Source organism: Ovis aries, chromosome 9, assembly GCF_016772045.2.
Source record: "Ovis aries strain OAR_USU_Benz2616 breed Rambouillet chromosome 9, ARS-UI_Ramb_v3.0, whole genome shotgun sequence".
Taxonomy (NCBI): Eukaryota; Metazoa; Chordata; class Mammalia; order Artiodactyla; family Bovidae; genus Ovis; species Ovis aries.
In genome coordinates this window covers 60,663,267-60,683,660 of record NC_056062.1, presented here as the reverse complement: position 1 = coordinate 60,683,660, position 20,394 = coordinate 60,663,267, and the positions used below count along the sequence as shown (strand labels likewise).

Sequence of the window (20,394 nt, the reverse complement as noted above, 5' to 3'; positions counted from 1 at the left end):
CCACTTGTTCAGCTTGATAAAAGAGTTCACAGACCAAGAAATGCTGACATTAAAATGGTTTACCATGAAATCTAATCATAAAAAGTAAATCTAGTGGTATTTAGCAATTACAACATTACTGAGATGCTGGTTATAGGAAGATGCTATTATACAGAATAGGTATAAAAGTTGCTAATTTATAACTGTGCTTCTCAAACTACAAGTGGTAAAGAATTCATTTTCCTCCAGTCCACCACAGACCAAAATTTCAGTCAAAGAATAAAAATTACTTACTAGAAAGCAAAAAAAAATTTAACAGACATGAGAGAATACAAGCCCAGGGATCACAAGCCTGGCTACATAGCAATATTAAACTGCTGTCAAAGCTTCTAAAGACCGAGTCTCAACCCCACGCTTATCTCAGGCAGACCAGGGACAGACAGGTCAGGGACCACACCTCACACCTTCCAACAGCACTCTGGTTTACAGACCCTGTAACATTAGGCAGGTACAGTTCTCTCCCAACGTCAGGAGTGGAGCATTCAGGGTTTCTAACCAAACACTTCCTAATTTACGTCACTGATAATGAAGTCTCTCAAAATATAACAGCACCTCAACAGATGTGAGCTCTAAACTGTGTAGCTATCAAATCCATAGCTTTCTCCAACCCTTGGTTGCTACCAAAGCAGACAGGCTCCCGCTGGGGTTCTGACCACTACTATTAGTTTTGATTCTATTCCGAACATTGTATTTTTTAAGAAAGGTAAAAAACAAAAAAACTCATTTCAGCAGCAGAAGCTGACTTTGAATCACATGCTCTGTAAGATAGAGTTGAGACAGTGAATTATTATTGAGTAAGCCCAGCTGAAGCCCCAAAGTGGGAACCTTGATCTGCTGTCTTCCATTTATTGTCTAGTACACAATAACTCTAGAACTAATCTTTATTTTTGTCAGGAAAAAAATAATGCTCAAGTGAGAGAGAAAACTTTAGTAAAAGCTTAAAACTTAATTCTTATAAGTACACACAAATGTGAGTTTCTGGTCTGTACAAACTGGAAAATCATACAGCATAGTTAAGCCTGAGCACTAGAATTCAAAATCAAGTTTGAGTGCCAGGTCTGGGGCCGTAGGCAGGTTATCATATCACTTATCTTATTACCTGGGCTTCCCTGATAGCTCAGATGGTAAAGAATCTGCCTGCAATGCAGGAGACCTTGGTTGATTCCTGGGTTGGGAAGATCCCCTGGAGAAAGGAAAGGCTACCCACTCCAGTATTCTGGCCTAAAGAATCACATGGTATGGGGTCACAAAAAGTCGGACACAACTGAGCGACTTTCACTTTCATTTATCACCTCTCCTGTGAAGATAAATGAGTCATTCAGTACCTATCTCAGAGCATCCTTTGTTCTGCTGCTAAGTTGTGTCTGATTCTGAGACCCCATGAACTGCAGCCAGCCAGGCTTCCCTGTCCTTCACTATCTCCCGGAGTTCGTTCAAACTCATGTCCATTAACTTGGTGATGCTATCCAATTATTTCATCCTCTGTTGCCCCCTTCTACTCCCACACTCAAATCTTTCCCAGCATCAGGGTCTTTTCCAATGAGTCGGCTCTTCGCATCAGGTGACCAAAGTACTGGAGCTTCAGCTCCAGCATCAGTCCTTCCAGTTAATATTCAGGGTTGATTTCCTTTAGGATTGACTGGTTTGATCTCCCTGTATCTTTATGAGGACCAAAAAATCATTCAGCCAAAATACCTAGCACACTGTGCCTGCTGCTGCTGCTAAGTCGCTTCAGTCGTGTCCGACTCTGTGCAACCCCACTGACGGCAGCCCACCAGGCTCCCCCGACTCTGGGATTCTCCAGGCAAGAACACTGGAATGGGTTGCCATTTCCTTCTCCAGTGCATGAAAGTGAAAAGTGAAAGTGAAGTCGCTTAGTCGTGTCCAACTCTTAGCCACCCCATGGACTGCAGCCTACCAGGCTCCTCCGTCCATGGGATTCTCCAGGCAAGAGTCCTGGAGTGGGTTGCCACTGCCTTCTCCAACACCGTGCCTGCTGCTGCTAAGTAGCTTCAGTCGTGTCCAACTCTGTGCAACCCCATAGACGGCAGCCCACCAGGCCTCCCTGTCCCTGGGATTCTCCAGGCAAGAACACTGGAGTGGGTTGCCATTTCCTTCTCCAGTGCATGAAAGTGAAACGTGAAAGTGAAGTCGCTCAGTCGTGTCCGACTCAGCGACCCCATGGACTACAGCCCACCAGGTTCCTGTCCATGGGATTTTCCAATATGACAAATATCCCCATGGCGCTTACACTTGTCTCCTCAGAATGTTTGGTCTATTCCTTAGAGATCTTTTTCAGCCTTATAAGAAACAAATATGACTTATTAAAACTCAGCCATCCAACACCAAACTTCCATTTTCTGTTAAGACGTATAATACACTTGTACCTAGAGCTTTATTTTTTGTTGTTATTTAGTCATATCCAACTCTCTTGTGATCCCAAGGACTGTCGACTGAAAAGCTCCTCTGTCCAATGGTACCATCTCTTGTAATAATCAATACCACAGGGTTTCAGGACAAGATTTTTTTAAATCTGCATTAAAAAGTCAATGGTCTGATTAAACTGATTTATTCAAAATATTGCACGTATGTGTATGAACAGATGTTAAGTTTCTTTAAAAACATTATTATCCCCACTAAAAATACATACTAGATCCACTACTAGAGTTTCTTAAAAGTTTGAAACAAAAAGGCAAAGTCCAAACTGTTCCAGTTGCTGGCCAGACAGAAGAGGTCAGACAGGATGCATGATTCTTAGCTGGCTTTATTCCAGTTGTATAGATTCTGGGAGGTAAGGTCCACAGCCTGAATTTCTCACATCAATCACCGTCAAAGAACAACTATTACAGTAAAAGAATTTAAGTCTCAGAGAAATTGTAATGCCACAGAATCTCCCCTTAGCATATTCGGTAAAGTCAATATCTAGACTTTCATTTAATTCTGGCTTCTCTCACTGACTGATCTGTGAACTTGGCAGATTTCTTATTTGGTTAAGCCTGGATCATTTTTTTCTAGCACTGAACAAAGAAGGTAGTTACTGCCAAAATGTAAATTCAAAAAGCAGAAAGCAGCATTAGTCTTAAATTTAACACATTTTATGGCTCAAGTGGGATGGGGTTTTATTTCATAAAGGGCTGAGTCAAATAATAAATAGGATTTAAATCACTGCTGTTAAGTTTTGATGTGAAAGAAATTCAAGTAACTTCAGTAAGGGAAAAAAAGATATTTTGCTCCTGACACATATGGGATTCGTTACAATACACTTAATCAATATCATTTCTATAATACTAGAGTTGAAAAACATTTTGTAATTATTCTCCTGTACCAATGTTCATTGATGGCTCAGTTTTAAAGTTAAATCAACTAATAACTATTGGGCAAAGGGGAAGGACAATGCAACCTCAAGAAAGTCAACAGAACAGCTCTGCTCTCATCATAAAAACGAGTCATGAGAAAGTACAATGATGCAACTGAACATACAAATGTATAATTTCAATTAAATGGTAACTGATAAGGATGTTTAACTTATAACATTAAGTTTTTACTTTACCAACTCAATATATATAACTAATCAGCCAATTTCCCCACATATAGCTAACAGATAATGTTCCTAAGGTAAAAGGCTTAGATGGAACAAAATTTCCTCCCATACAAAACAAAAAAAAATTTCAAAGTTCTCATAAGCTGTCTGCTTCCTAATACAGTTTAATTTTATTATATCCAGAAGCATGAACAACTGCTTAATCAGCAAGCCTTAAGGTGATTTTTAGGTGCTTCTATTACAGTTTATTTCTGCTTCCTTAACAGGATGCAATATTTGCTAAAATAGGTCCAGAAAGAAACATTAAAAAAGAGCAAATAGGATTTCCCTTAGGAAGAGGGTGGTTGAAAATAGAAATGAAAGTGACAATTTCTTTTCACTACCTATTCTTTTTTGCCTTTTGATTTGTGAACCATGCATACCCAGCAAAATGGCTGTTTAATGAAATAGGTTTAATATATTAAAAACACTTCAATTTTCCAGCATAAAAAGTATACCACAATAACCCCGGGAGGAGGTGGTTATTCATGCTTTTTATCCTCAAGAGGTCCTTTAGAACAAAACTGAAGATGATGCATTTCTGTACAAAATGTAAGAGGTTTTCTTCTATCCCAAAGGAAAAGATGCTGGTCTTGTTTTAAGGTGAAAGTCGCTCAGTCGTGTCCGACTCTTTGCGACCCATGGACTATAGCCCACCAAGCTCCTCCATCCATGGGATTCTCCAGGCAAGAATACTGGAGTGGGTTGCCATTTCCTTCTCCAGGGGATCTTCCCGACCCAGGGATCGAACCCAGGTTTCCCACATTGCAGGCAGACGCTTTTAACCTCTGCACGGTTACTCTTAAACCAAACTTGAAAGCAGTATACCTACAAGTCCTTGTTTGAAGGCTGTGAACAGAAGATAAAGAGTATCTTCAAAGTCAAGCTGTAAAGTTTTGATTTTATTTTGTGTAATGACTTTTTTCCAAAGGGCTTTTGCTACTAAGTAAGTGATCTTAACAGAATTCAAGGGAAACTCTAAGGAACAAAGATAACACCAGAAGACTGGGTGATCTGGGGATACATGTGAGTGTTATCATTATCAGACAGGAAATATTTACCAAACTGCTGAATCACACTGTAACAAGCATATTAACAGGCATATTTAATTTTAAAAAGAAAGATTAAGAAACCATAACTTTCAGTTGGCAGTGGTGCCAAGCAATAGCACTTGATACTTGTAAGTGGGAAAGCACACTGAACTACACAACTATTTTAGAGAGCAGTTTGGCAACATGCTTAATATGCTTAAAAACATGCACAACCTTCTTTAACTCATTAACTTTAATGATAGGTATTTATTAAATACCTATTTATTTTTACAGGTATTTTATTTTATCCAATTTATTAAAGCATTGGAAAAACAGAGAAATATTAAATTACAAACTCTTAATGGTGTAATAACCCTCAAGTCATGAGCTTATAAACTAACTACCTTTGTGTTTTTTATATTTCTCCAGATTTTTATGAATGTATATTTTTGTTTTCTAAAACATCTAATGTTAGTAATTATTGTTATCCCATATATACAACAAACATCTGCTACTTATATGAAATGAAAACTAGTTGGAGACAAGGATAGAAGCTAACAGTATTGAGAAAAAAAAGTTTCATATTAATAATCAGGATACAATGAATACCTATAGCATTCAGGTACTTGAGAGAAAAAAAAATCCTTAAAATTTTATGTCAAAGTACAGTTAATATTCAGACTCAAAGAGTAAAAAAGCTTTATACTTTTATTAAGTTAATACTCAGCTACCACTATTTCACTGAATTCTTTTGTTTTTTTTCTTGTATGCTTGGGCTTGGTACCAGAATCAATAAACTCCAGAATATGATGCTTGTATATACCAGTACCACTTTAGCCCTTTCAGTTTTGATGAAACAAGTAGTTTTCATCAAATAGATGGCTTTGTAAATTATACTGTACTTTGCTATCAAGTCTAATCTTTACAGGAGATAATCATTTTATAGAATGATCCTGTACAAACAGTAGTTTGCAGAGAAAAAATAAAGCTATTCTGTATTTTCCCATGTCGAGCCAAATGAAATAATATTCAAGTACCACAATTTATTTTTTCACTTTACACAGTTTAATTCATTGATTTTAATTGGAGTATCATTACTTTAAAATATTGTGATGGATTTTGTCATCCATCAACATGAATCGGCCATCAATAGGTATACATGATAAGTGAAAGTGAAGTCGCTCAGTAGTGTCTGAGTCTTTGCGACCCCGTGGATTGTAGCCTACGAGGTTCCTCCATCCATGGAATTTTCCAAGCAAGAGTACTGGAGTGGGTTGCCATTTCCTTCTCCAGGGAATCTTCCCAATCCAGGGATGGAACCTGGGTCTCCCGCATTGCAAGCAGATGCTTTTACCATCTCCAATATGATATTTTACAACAAAATTATGAACTAATTACCCAGAAAAAAAGCAAATGCAACCAAGTTTTCATGTAAGTGCCCAAATCAGAAAGTTTTATCTAAAAGACTATCTAAAGTCAGCTTGGTAAGGTAAGAGAATCTGACCACAAAAAATAAGAACTGACAAACACCGTCTTCGAAGCCTAATGCTTTATAGAGGCTTTTCTTCCCAACACTGGGGCTAAAGGCCCAGAAAAGGGTTGCCAAGGCTGGAAATAGCTGGATAAACTTGTGAAATCCTGTACATTAAGATCAGAACTTCTAATCATAACAGAGATGGTTGAAGCCAAAGGTGACAAGAGAGCAAAAGATAAGAAATCAGTAGTCTACAACAAATGCTAAAGGAACTTCTTTAGGTGGGAAACACTAGGGGAAAAAAAAAAAACCTACAAAAACAAGCCCAAAACAATTAATAAAATCATAATAGGAATATGCTGCTGCTGCTGCTAAGTCACTTCAATCGTGTCCAACTATGTGTGACCCCATAGATGGCAGCCCACCAGGCTCCTCTGTTCCTGGGATTCTCCAGGCAAGAATACTGAAGTGGGTTACCATTTCCTTCTCCAATGCACGCCTGCATGTTAAGTCGCTTCAGTCATGTCCGACTCTGTGTGACCCTATGGACAGCAGCCCACCAGGCTCCTCTGTCCACCAGGCTCCTGGAATTCTCCAGGGAACAGAACTGGAGTGGGTTGCCATTTCCTTCTCCAATAACAGGAATATACATAATGATAACTACCTTAAGTGTAAATGGGTTAAATGTTCCAACTAAAAGGCACAGACTAGATGAATGGATACAAAAACAAGACTCATATACACACTGTCTACAAGAGACCCACTTCAGGCCTAGAGACACATACAGACTGGAAGTAGGGGGCTGGAAAAAGATAATTCATGCAAATGTAAATCAAAAGAACGCTGGAATAGCAACACTCATGTCAGACAAAACAGACTTTAAAACAAAGACTATTACAAGAGACAAGGAAAGACACTATATGATGATCAAAAGATCAATCCAATAAGATAAAACAACTATAAATATTGATGTACCCAACACAGGAGCGCCTCAATACAAAAGACAAATGCTAGTAAGAGCCATAAAAGGGGAAATCAACAGTAACACCGTAACCCTGGGAGATTCTAACACTCCACTTATACCAAAGGATACAACTGCACTCATCTCACACACTAGCAAAGTAATGCTCAAAATCCTCCAAGCCAGGCTTCAACAGTACATGAACCGTGAACTTTCAGATATTCAAGCTAGATTTAGAAAAGGCAGAGGAACCAGAGATCAAATTGCCAACATCTGCTGGACCTTCAAAAAAGCAAGAGTCCCAGAAAAACATCTACTTCTGCTTTACAGACTATGCCAAAGCCTTTAACTATGTGGATCACAACAAACTGGGGGAAATTCTTAAAGAGATGGGAATACCGGATCACTTGACCTGTCCCCTGAGAAATCTGTATGCAAGTAAAAAAGCAACAGTTAGAACTGGACATAGAACAACAGACTGGTTCCAAATTGGGAAAGAAGTACCTCAAGGCTGTATATGGTCACCCTGCTTATTTAGCTTATATGCAGAGTACATCAAGAGAAATGCTGAGCTGGATGAAGCACAAGCTGGAATCAAGACTGCTGGGAGAAATATCAATAACCTCAGTATGCAGATGACACCACCCTTATGGCAGAAAGTGAAGAACTAAAGAGCCTCTTGATGAAAGTGAAAGAGGAGAGTGAAAAAGTTGGCTTAAAGCTCAACATTCAGAAAACGAAGATCATGGCATCCAGTCCCATCACTTCATGGCAAATGGATGGGGAGACAGTGAAAACAGTGATAGACTTTATTTTTTAGGGCTCCAAAATCACTGCAGATGGTGACTGCAGCCATGAAATTAAAAGATGCTTGCTCCTTGGAAGAAAAGCTATACCAACCTAGACAGCATATTAAAAAGCAGAGACATTACTTTGCCAACAAAGGTCTGTCTAGTCAAAGCTATATGGTTTTTCCAGTAGTCATGTATGGATGTGAGGGTTGGGACTATAGAGAAAGCTGAGCGCCAAAGAATTGATGTTTTTGAACTGTGGTGTTGGAAAAGACTCTTGAGAGTCCCTTGGACTGCAAAGAGATCCAACCAGTCAATCCTAAAGGAAATCAGTCCTGAATATTCATTGGAAGGACTGATGCTGAAGCTGAAACTTCAACAGTTTGGCCATCTGATGAGAAGAACTGACTCACTAGAAAAGACCCTGATGCTGGGAAAGACTGAAGGCGGGAGAAGGGGATGACAGAGCATGAGATGGTTGGATGGCATCATCGACTCAATGGACATGAGTTTGAGTAAGCTCCCGGAGTTAATGATGGACCGGGAAGCCAGGCATGCTGCAGTCCATGGGGTCACAAAGAGTTGGACACGACTGAGTGACTGAACTGATACCAATGTATAGATTATTCAGGAAGAAATAATACGGAAACACAAGCTTTAAAAGACGCATTAGACCAGATACACTTAATGGATGTTTAGAGGACATTCCATCTGAAAGCAGCAAAACACACTTTCTTGTCAAGGGCACATGGAACATTCTCCAGGACAGATCCCATCTTGGGTCACAAATCAAGCCTCAGTAAATTTAAGAAAATTGAAATCATATCAGGCATCCTTTCTGACCACCCTGCTATGAGATTAGAAACCAATTACAGGGGAAAAAAGACCATAAAAAACACAAACACATGGAGGTTAAACAATATGCTACTAAATCCACTCCAGTATTCTTGTCTGGAGAATCCCACGGACAAAAGAGCCTAGCCAGCTATAGTCCATGGGGTCACAAAGAGTCAGATTCAACTAAGCAACTAACACACACACACACACACACACACGCACACACACACACCCAGAGATCACTGAAGAAATCAAATAGGAAATGTGAAAAAGCCTAGAAACAAATGACCAAAAAAACACAACAAACCAAAACCTATGGGATGCAGCTAAAGCAGTTCCAAAAGGAAAGTTTATATAATAGCAATACAATTCTACCTCAAGAAACAAGAAAAGTCTCAAATAAACAATCTAACCTGACACCTAAAGCAACTAGAGAAAGAACAAATAAAACTTAAAGTTAGGAGAATGAGAGAAACCATAAAGATCAGAGCAGAAATAGATGAAACAGAAACAAAGAAGACAACAGCAAAGATCAATGAAACTAAAAGCTGGTTCTCTGAGAAGAGGACCAAAATTAATAAACCTTTAGTCAGACTCATCAAGAAAAAAAGGGAGAGGACTCAAATCAATAAAACTAGAAGTGAAAAGGAAAAAGTTACGGCTGAAATACAAAGGATCATAAGAGACTAATACAGGTGAACAACCTGCAAAATATGGACAAATTCTTAGAAAGGTACAACCTTCCAAGACCAAACCAAGAAGAAATATAAAATATGAGCAATCAATCACAAGTAATAAAACTAAAACTGTGATTAAAATCTTCTAACAAACAAATGTCCAGGACCAGAAGACTTCACAGGCAAAGTCTATCAAATATTTAGAGAAGAGCTAACACCCATCCTTCTCAAACTCTTCCAAAAAACTGCAGAGGGGGAGGAACATTCCCAAGCTCATTCTAGGAGGCCACCATCACCTTGATACCAAAACCAGACAAAGATATCATAAAAAAAGAAAATTATAGGCCAAATATTACTGATAAACATAGATATGAAAATTCTCAACAAAACACTAGAAAACAGAATCCAACAACACATTAAAAGGATCATATACCATAATCAAGTGGAATTTATCCCAGGGATGTGAGGATTCTTCAATATATACAAGTCAATCAATGTGATTCACCATATTAACAAACTGAAGAACAAAAACCGTATGTTCATTTCAGCTGACGCATAAAAAGCTTTCAACAAAATTTAACACCCATTTAATGATAATAAAAAACTCTCCACAAGATAGGCATAGAGAGAACCTACCTCAACATAAATAAAGGCTATATATTATATTACAAACCCAGAGCAAACATCATCCTCAATGGTGAAAAACAAAGCATTCCTCTAAGATCAGGAACAAGACAAGGGTGCCACATTCACTACTATTCAACATAGTTTTGGAAATCTTAACCACAGCAATCAAAGAAGAAAGGGAAATCAAAGGAATCCAAACTGGAAAAGAAGTAAAACTGTCACTGTTTGTAGATGACATGATAGTATACAGGGAGAATTCTAAAATGCTACCACAAAACTACTGTAGCTAATGAATGAATTCAGTAAAGTTGCAGGATACAAAATTAATAAGCAGAAATCTCTTGCACTCCTATACTAACAATGAAAGACTGGAAACAGACATTAAGGAAACAATTCCATTTGTCATTGCAACAAAAAGAACCAAATACTTAGGAAAACCCTATTTAAAGAGTCAAAAGATCTCTATGCAGAAAACTATTAAGATACTTATGAAAGAAATCAAAGATGACACAGACAAAGATATACCATCTTCTTGGACTGGAAGAACCCATATTCTGAAAACGATTATACTACCCAAAGCAATCTACAGATTCAATGCAATCCCTATCAAACTACCAATGGTATTTTCCACAGAACTGGAACAAAAAATTTTACAATTTTTATGGAAACACAAATGACTCCAAACAGCAAAATCATCCTGAGAAAGAAATGGAGCTGGAGGGATCAGGCTCTCTATACTACAAAGCTACAGTCATCATGACAGCATGGTACTGGCACAAAAAAAAGAGAAAGATCAGTGGAGCAGGCTAGAAAGCTCAGCCATAAACCCACACACCTATGGTCACTTAATCTATAACAAAGGAGGTAAGAATAGAAGGATGAAGAAAAGACAATCTCAATAAGTGGTGGCTGGAAAACTGGACAGTTACATGTAAAAGAATGAAATTAGAACACTCCGAACACCATACACAAAAATAAACTTATAATAGATTAAAGATCTAAATGTAAAGCCAGACACTATAAAATTCTTAAAGGATAAAAGAGGCAGAACACTGTTTGACATAAATCACAGTAAGACCTTCTTTTGACCCACCTCCTAGTTATGAAAATTAAAAAAAATACACAAATGGGACCTAATTAAACTTAAAAGTTTTTGCACTTAAAAGCAAAGGAACTGCACAGAGGGAAAAGAAAAAAAAAGCAAAGGAAACCATAAACAAGACAAAAAGAAACCCCTCAAAATGGGAAAAAAACATTGCAAACAAAGGATTAATCTCCAAAATACACAAACAGCTCGTGCAGCTCAATACAAAAAAACCAAATAACCCAATCACATGTTTAGAAGATCTGAAGAGAGATTTCACCAAAGACACACAGATGGCAACAAACACATGAAAAGGTGTTCAATACCACTAATCACTGGTGAAATCCAAATCAAAAATATAATGAGGTATCACCTCACTCCAATCAGAATGGCCACAATCAAAAACTCTATAAACAATAAATGCCATCAAGGGTGTGGAGAAAAGTGAACCTTCTTACACTGTTGGTGGCAATGTAAACTGATACAGCCACTATGGAAAACTAAAAACAGAACTATCACATAACCCAGCAATCCCACTACTGGGCATATTATACCCAGAGAAAATCATAATTCAAAACAGACATTTAAGAAGAAGACCCATAAACTCCAATGTTCACTGCAGCACTATTTCCAACAACCAGGACAGATGCAACATAGCTGTCCGCTGACGGATGGATAAAGATGCTATGGTAGATATATACAATGAAATAATACTTAGCCATAAAAAGGAATGGATGTGACTCAGCTGAACTGAGGTGGATGAACCTAAAGTCTGTTATACAGAATGCTTCATATTACAATATGTAAAACAAATAGCTACTGGAAAAAACTGCTGTGTAACACAGTAAGTTCAACCTGATGCTCTGTGACAACCTAGGGGGTCAGATGGCTGGGGGCTGGTAGGTGCTGGGAGAGAGGTTCAAGAGGGAGAGGACGTATGTATACTTCTGGCTGATTCACAGTGTTGTATGGCAAAAACCAATACAACACTTACAGCAATTATCCTACAATTAAAACTAATTTTTAAAAAATTATTTAAAAAAAAAATACAAGCACCCCACTGTCTATTGCAGCACTGTTTACAACAGTCAGGACACAGAAGCAACCTAAACATCCATCAACAGAGGAACGGATAAAGAAAATGCGGCACACGAATGCAGTGCAATGTCACTCAGTGACAAAAAGAAACGAAACTGGGTCACCTGCCAAGAAGCAGATGAACCTAGAGACTGTCATACAAGCAGAGTCAGAGAGAAAAAAACAAATATTGTATATTAACACATATGTGGGACCTAGAAAAGTAGTAGAGATGATCTTAGTTGCAAAGCAGACACAGACATACAGATGTAGAGAAAAAACTTATTAATAACAAACGAGAAGAGGGGGTGGGATGAATTGGGAGATCAGGACTGACGTATATACACTTGTGCTTTGTGTTTAGTTCCTCAGTTATGTCCAACTCTTTACAATCCCACGGGCTACAGCCCACCAGGCTGCTCTGCACCAAGGAATTTTCCAGCCAAGAATACTGGAGTGGCATGCCATTTCCTATTCCAGGGGATCTTCCCAACCCAGAGATCGAGGTGGGATTCTTAACCACTAGCACCACATGAGAAGCCCAAATATACACTAGAATATATAAAAGAGACAGCCAATGAGAATCCACTGAATAGCACAGGGAACTCTACTAGGGCTCCATGATGACCTAAATGGAAAAGAAATCTAAAAAAGAGGGGACACGTGTTATGTATACATATGGCTGATTCTATGCGATACAGGAGAAACTGACACAGTGGTGTAAAGCAACTATACTCCAAAAAAAAGAAATCCACTGCAGCACTGCTGACAACAGCTAAGACAGAGAAGCAACCTTTTAAAAAGGCAATGGATTTCACAAGCTCTCTGACCTCAAGGGCAAGAAACTATGGCCAGGATGTCTGCAGATCATCCAAGTCTTGAAAGCAACCTGAGATGAAAAAGTCAGATGGACTTACGTTTGCCTACATGAGTCAGGTAACTTCACTTAGGGATACCTGCTAGTACTGAAAGAGGAACTCCCCAGGTCGGTAGGTGCCCAATATGCTGCTGGAGATCAGTGGAGAAATAACTCCAGAAAGAGAGAAGAGACAGAGCCAGAGCAAAATCAACACCCAGTTGTGGATGTGACTGGTGATAGAAGCAAGGTCCGATGCCGTAAAGAGCAATATTGCACAGGAACCTGGAATGTTAGGTCCATGAATCAAGGCAAATTGGAAGTGGTCAAACAGGAGATGACAAGAGTGAATGTTGACATTTTAGGAATCAGTGAACTAAAATGGACTGGAATGGGTGAATTTAACTCAGATGACCATTATATCTACTACTGTGGGCAAGAATCCCTTAGAAGAAATGGAGTAGCCATCACAGTCAAAAGAAGAGTCTAAAATGCAGTACCTGGATGCAACCTCAAAAACAACAGAATGCTCTCTGTTCATTTCGAAGGCAAACCATTCAATATCACAGTAATCCAAGTCTATGCCCCGACCAGTAATGCTGAAGAAGCTGAAGTTGAACGGTTCTATGAAGACCTACAAGACCTTTTAGAACTAACACCCAAAAAAGATGTCCTTTTCATTATAGGGGACTGGAATGCAAAAGTAGGAAGTCAAGAGATACCTGGAGTAACAGGCAAATTTGGCTTTGGAGTAGAGAATGAAGCAGGGCAAAGATTAACTGAGTTTTGCCAAGAGAATGCACTGGTCATAGCAAACACCCTCCTCCAACAACACAAGAGAAGACTCTACACATGGACATCACCAGATGGTAGATACCAAAAACAAGATTGATTATATTCTTTGCAGCCAGAGGGAGAAGCTCTATACAGTCAGCAAAAACAAGACCAGGAGCTGACTGTGGCTCAGATCATGAACTCCTTACTGCCAAATTCAGACTTAAATTGAAGAAAGTAGGGAAAACCACTAAACCATTCAGATATGACCTACATAAAATCCCTTACCATTATACAGTGGGAATGACAAATAGAGTCAAGGGATTAGATCTGAGAGAGTGCATGAAGAACTATGGATGGAGGTTCATAACACTGTACAGGAGGCAGGGATCAAGACCACCCCCATGGAAAAGGAATGCAAAAAGGCAAAATGGTTGTCTCACGAGGCCTTACAAATAGCTGAGAAAAGAAGAGAAGCTAAAGGCAAAGGAAAGACATACCCATTTGAATGCAGAGTTCCAAAGAATAGCAAAGAGAGGTAAGAAAGCCTTCCTCAGTGATCAGTGAAAAGAAACAGGAAAACAATAGAATGCGAAAAACTAGAGATCTCTTCAAGAAAATTAGAGATACCAAGGGAACATTTCATGCAAAGATGAGAACAATAAAGGACAGAAATGGTATGGACCTAACAGAAACAGAAGATATTAAGAGGAAGAGGCAAGAATACACAGAAGAACTGTACAAAAAAGATCTTTACAACCCAGGTAAACACGATGGTGTGATCACTCACCTAGAGCCAGACATCCTGGAATGCGAAACCAAGTGGGCCTTAGGAAGCATCATTATGAACAAAGCTAGTGGAGGTGATGGAATTCCAGTTGAGCTATGTCAAATCGTAAAAGATGATGCTGCGAAAGTGCTGCACTCAATATGCCAGCAAATTTGGAAAACTCAGCAGTGGCCACAGGACTGGAAAAGGTCAGTTTTCATTCCAATCCCAAAGAAAAGCAATACCAAAGAAAGTTCAAACAACCACACAACTGTACTCATCTCATATGCTAGCAAAGTAATGCTCAAAATTCTCCAAGCCAAGCTTCAACAGTACACGAACCAAGAACTTCCAGATGTTCAAGCTGGATTTACAAAAGGCAAAGGAACCAGAAATGTAATTGCCATCATCCACTGGATCATCGAAAAAGCAAGAGAGTTCCAGAAAAACATTTCTGCTTTATTGACTATGTCAAAGCCTTTGACTGTGTGGATCACAACAAACTGTGGGAAATTCTTAAAGAGATGGGAATACCAGACCACCTAACCTGCCTCTTGAGAAATCTGTATGCAGGTTAAGAAGCAACATGGAACAACATGGAAGAACAGACTGGTTCCAAATTGGGAAAGGAGTACATCAAGGCTGTATATTGGTACCCTGCTTATCTAACTTAGACGCAGAGTACATCACACAAAATGCTGGGCGGGATGAAGTACAAGCTGGAATCAGGACTGCTGGGAGAAATATCAATAACCTCAGTATGCAGATGACATCACCCATATGGAGAGATACAAATGTATAGAACAGACTTTTGGATTCTGTGGGAGAGGGAGACGGTGGGATGATTTGGGAGAATGGCACTGAAACATGTATACTATCATGTAAGAAATGAATTGCCAGTCTAGGTTCAATACAGGATACAGGATGCTTGGGGCTGGTGCACTGGGATGACCCAGAGAGATGATATGGGGAGGGTGGTGGGAGGGGGGTTCAGGATTGGGAACTCATGTACACCCATGGCGGATTCATGTCAATAAAAAAAAGAAAGAAAGAAAGAAAGTGAAGAAGAACTAAAGTGCCTCTTGATGAACGTGAAAGAGGAGAGTGAAAAAGTTGGCTTAAAATTCAACATTCAGAAAACTAAGATCTTGGCATCTGGTCCAATCACTTCATGGCAAATAGATGGGGAAAGTGGAAACAATGACAGACTTTATTTTGGGGGGGCTCCAAAATGGTGATTGCAGCCATGAAATTAAAAGATACTTGGAAGAAAAGCTATGACCAACCTAGACAGCATATTAACATGCAGAGACGTTACTTTGCCAACAAAGGTTAGTCTAGTCAAAGCTATGGTTTTTCCAGTAGTCATGTATGGATGCAAGCATTGAATTATAAAGAAAGCTGAGCGCTGAAGAATTGATGCTTTTGAACAATAGTGTTGGAAAAGACTCTTGAGAGTCCTTTGACTACAAGGAGATCCAACCAGTACATAAAGGAAATCAGTTCTGAACATTCATTACAACGACTGATGCTGAAGCTGAAACTCCAATACTTTGGCCACCTGATGTGAAGAACTGACTCACAGGAAAAGACCCTGATGCTGGGAAAGACTTAAGGCAGGAGGAGAAGGGGACAACAGAGGTTAAGATGGTTGGATGGCATCACCAACTCAATGGACATGGATTTGGGTGGACTCTGGGAGTTGGTGATGGACAGGGAATCCTGATGTGCTCCATGTAGTCCACGGGGTCGCAAAGAGTCAGACACAACTGAGCTGAACTAGTACTCTTCCTGACTCTCCTTAATATACGTAGACCATTCATTAACAGCATATGATCACATGCCAAGATGAGTAACACAAGTTGTCACCATAAAAATAAAAAGTTCAGAGAAAAGAAGAAATTGATGTGGCCCAGAGCAGCACTGCTCGAACATTAAAATGTTATAAATCACCTGAAACAACAGATCAAGAGAAATTCTGAGATACTGTGTTTCTGTCTTTCTAACAAGCTACCAGGAAAGGCCAATTCTGCTTGTCTTGCTGGTCCTTGGACCAGACCTGGAGCATAAAAAGTGTAATATACATAAGAAAGGTTAAGATTCAGACTGGTTTAGGGGGATCAAAGAGGGTTTTTACGTGAAAAGTCCAATAGGAAGAATTAGCTTGATCTTACCTAGGAATTAAGAGATCACCTGACTACAATGACAATTCACTCATCCATTCTATAAGGATATACTGAGTACCGACTGCACAACATACAATAAAAAACTGGCTGTCAAGTCTACTGGAATGGACAGTTAACATTACTGAGAGATACCATTTCACACAAGGAAAGCAAGTCATCTCACTGTCCATTAACATGTAGAAGAGGAAAATTATGTTCTACTCATGCAATGAAATGCTAAGTAGTAATGATAATGAATGAATTAGAGCTCCTCAATCTAGAATAGAATAATCTCAAGATCATGGTGTGAGATACATATATATATGATTCAAGACACAGGTGAACATGCACTATGATTTAACTAACACTTCATGCTTTTTATTAATATAAACACACCAAAGTAAACAAATCGTTTGGGAATACTCTGTGTGGTACAGCTATAAAGAAAACCAAGAAATTACTGAAACAAAGCTCACAAGAGTGATTACAGGCACAAACAAGGGATGGGAGAAAAGGATGAAATGAAAAGGACTTCAAAGAGACTAAAAATTCCATTTCTCAAGTTAAAAGGCAGGTAAATGGATACTTATTCTGTGATTACTTAAATTATGTATTAAAGACATTATTTTACATGTATATCCTGTTGTTTTACAGTTCTTTGCTAATGTTATCAATCATCTTTTTAAAAACTAAATCAAGAAACTGGTGATGGCAGATTCTAGTAGCACTGAGTTGAAGAAAGAATGGAAGGCCACAAATACAGATGAATTGTTTAACCACTGACATCAAAGGAAAGAAGTGGGGACTAAGAACGAACACAAATGAAAGCCGTTCAGTCGTGTCCAACTCTTTGCAAACTGATGGACTATGGAATTCTCCAAGCCAGAATACTGGAGTGGGCATACTTTCCCTTCTCCAGGCAATCTCCCCAACCCAGGGATCGAACCCAGGTCTTCTACATTGCAGGCAGATTCTTTACCCGCTAAGCCACAAGGGAAGCCCAAAAATACTGGAGTGGGTAGCCTATCTGTTCTCCAGCGGATCTTCCCAACCCAGGAATTGAATCAGGGTCTCCTGAATTGCAGGTGGATTCTTTATCAACTGACCTATCAGGGACGCCCAAGAATAAACGACAAGTGCTAAGTAAAAAGAGACAGGGCTGGACATTTTAATATGGAAAAGTCTGACAATCACCATGTGTTAAGAGAAAGGTAAAATTAAAGATTGATGAAACAAAACTAAAGGTTCGAAAAGAGAGGCTCAAGAAGAAAAGGAAATCTGGCCCTGGCTATCACCAAGGTGCCAGAAACAAATGTGATTAAACATCAGACTAAGCAAATTAGTCCTGTGTGGCTGGAATGAGCCATTCCTACGAAGCATGGAAACAGTGGCAAGTTAACCTGAACACAAATGCCAAGGACATCTTGGTCAGCCTTGAATTCATTGCAAAGGCACTAAAAACATTTCAAGAGGGAAGTTAACCATGTCTGAACTTTCACATTAAAGTGCATGTTTTAATAAAAGTATGAAGGATGGACTGAAGCAGGCTAAGAGAACAATTCAAGATGCTATGAAAATAATCTACAGAAAAAGGTATCAGAACGTGAAACGGAAGAACTACAAAAAGAAACTAAAATACTTCATTCATCAATTTATCCTATCTCAATTAACTGATTCAGTTTTGGAACGTAACAGATGAAAAGTCATAATACCTGTCTGCCCTCAGTAGCTTGCATTCTACTGGGAGAGAAAAACAAGAAAACAAACCAGACAACTGCAAGTAGTGGAAAATGCTATGAAGGAAATAAAGGTGATGTAAGGGAGAGTAACGGGAATGAAGCTATGTTTTACACGGTAGTCAGGCAAGGCCTCTCTTGAGATGCTGACACTTAAGCCAATACCTTAAAGGCTCAAAAAAAGCCACGGAGTAGGAAGATATATTTGTATTTCAGGCTGAGAAAATAAAACACTGAAAGTTGTGACTGAGGCCTAGAAGAAAGTATGAGATGAGTCTGAAGAAAGAGACAATAGTAGCAGGGCCTTGAAGACTGAGTAAGAATTCTACATTTTATTTTAAGTGGATATGGTCGGTGGAATCTAGAAGAAAAGCAAAGGAAATCTGATGTATTTTGGACGTAGAACCAACAGAATTTGCTCAGGGACTGGACGCCAAAGGTAAAATAAGAACAAGCATACATTAATGCTCAGGTTTTGACTTTTCAAACAGGTAGATAGCAGTTCCATTTACTAAGATAGGAAAGAGTGAGGTAAGATCGATGCATGGGAGAGAAGCAGGGCAAGGGTCAAAAATTTTATTTTGGACACATTAAGTTTGAAGTTCCTATGAGATATCCTAACAGCGACAAGCAAGATGCATAAGAGTCGCATTCAAGAACCACGTCTGACAAGAAATAAACCTACGAGTTATCAGAATACAAATAATATTTAAAGTCTTGAAAAGACTGCCTTAAAGAAAGTCTACTACTATAACTTTTGCAAATGTAACAACAGCAGCTAAAAGTACATGTTAACACCTCTTACTATTTAACTTACCAAGCACGAAGAGATTAATAATATGCCCGACGTCATTCAGCTAATTTTAGCGCTGGATTTCAAGACAGGCCGTCTGACAGCAGAGTTGCGCTTTCATCTGCTTTGTCAAGCAGAGACCAGGTGGAAGGACGCCTAAACCCAAATCCCAAGGCACTCCAATATTCACAGAGAGGGAAAGAAGTCAACATAAGGTATTTATTCCAATAACGCGGTTTCACGTAACCGCTGAACCACAGGCTCAAAAGTGGCTACAAACTAATCTCCACTTGGAAAGTTACAGATGTCAGATCCCAAGAGGGAAACAAACTTTACTCTCCCCTTCCAAAAGCTCTATATCCTTCTCGACACCTCCGACACCTACTTGCCTCCCACAATAGTCATTCTCCAAAAACCCTGTCCCAAGTATCTCAAAACAAGCCCCCAAGAATCTGTCACACACACACACCCGAGCCCAGGTGCACTTTCTGAGTCCTCAATTCCCTGATGAGACGGCAGAGAAGGTAGCCGCGTCTTCCGAACATAAAGTGAAGATAAAGAAAGAAAGTTTTACGGGAAAACCTTGGCCCAGCTTCAGCAAGCCCAGAGGGGAGACTGCCGGAAAGCACGCCTGGCAAGACCGGGCTGGGAACTGAGGGCTGGGAACCCACGTGGGCTGGGAGAAAAGGAACCCCACTCACCAAGCCATCTATCTGCACTTGCTTCACGGCTGAATCTCCGGATCCTCCTTTGCCTTTGCCTTTGCCTGCAGCGCCGGTGGTAGAGCTGGAAGAGGCGGCGGAGGAGCCGGTGCCTTCCTTGCGGGACGCCATCTTTCCAGCCGGACAGGGAAAGAGAAACGTGAGTTGCCGGAAGCGGAAGTAAAGTTTCACTTGACGTCAGGCGCAGTCTGGCGTTCGAGGGGCGGAGCTGTTAGGAAAGGCCGGCAGGGGAAGCCCCGCCTCCCTTCTCTTTTCCAGCCTTTCTTCGGCAGTGAAACGCCTTGCGCATGTGCATTGTGCTTTGGGGGGAGGGGTGTGTGCTTCTTTCGTTTAGAAAGCTTTAAGAAATGCAAAAAGAAATTTTTGAAAGTGTTTTTCCCTTTATGTTTAATCGATATGCA

At 39.5% G+C, this 20,394-nt stretch overlaps 1 protein-coding gene across 1 annotated transcript in view; it reads right to left on the bottom strand.

The window, feature by feature from the left end:
- EIF3H (eukaryotic translation initiation factor 3 subunit H) overlaps positions 1 to 20,128 on the bottom strand; it is a 99,083-nt gene extending 78,955 nt beyond the window's left edge. The window contains exon 1 of the mRNA XM_004011773.5: positions 19,973 to 20,128. Within this exon, the coding sequence (XP_004011822.1) occupies positions 19,973 to 20,104 (132 nt within the window). The 5' untranslated portion in view covers positions 20,105 to 20,128. The remainder of the gene's footprint in view (positions 1 to 19,972) is intronic.
- Between the last annotated feature and the right edge of the window lie 266 nt (positions 20,129 to 20,394).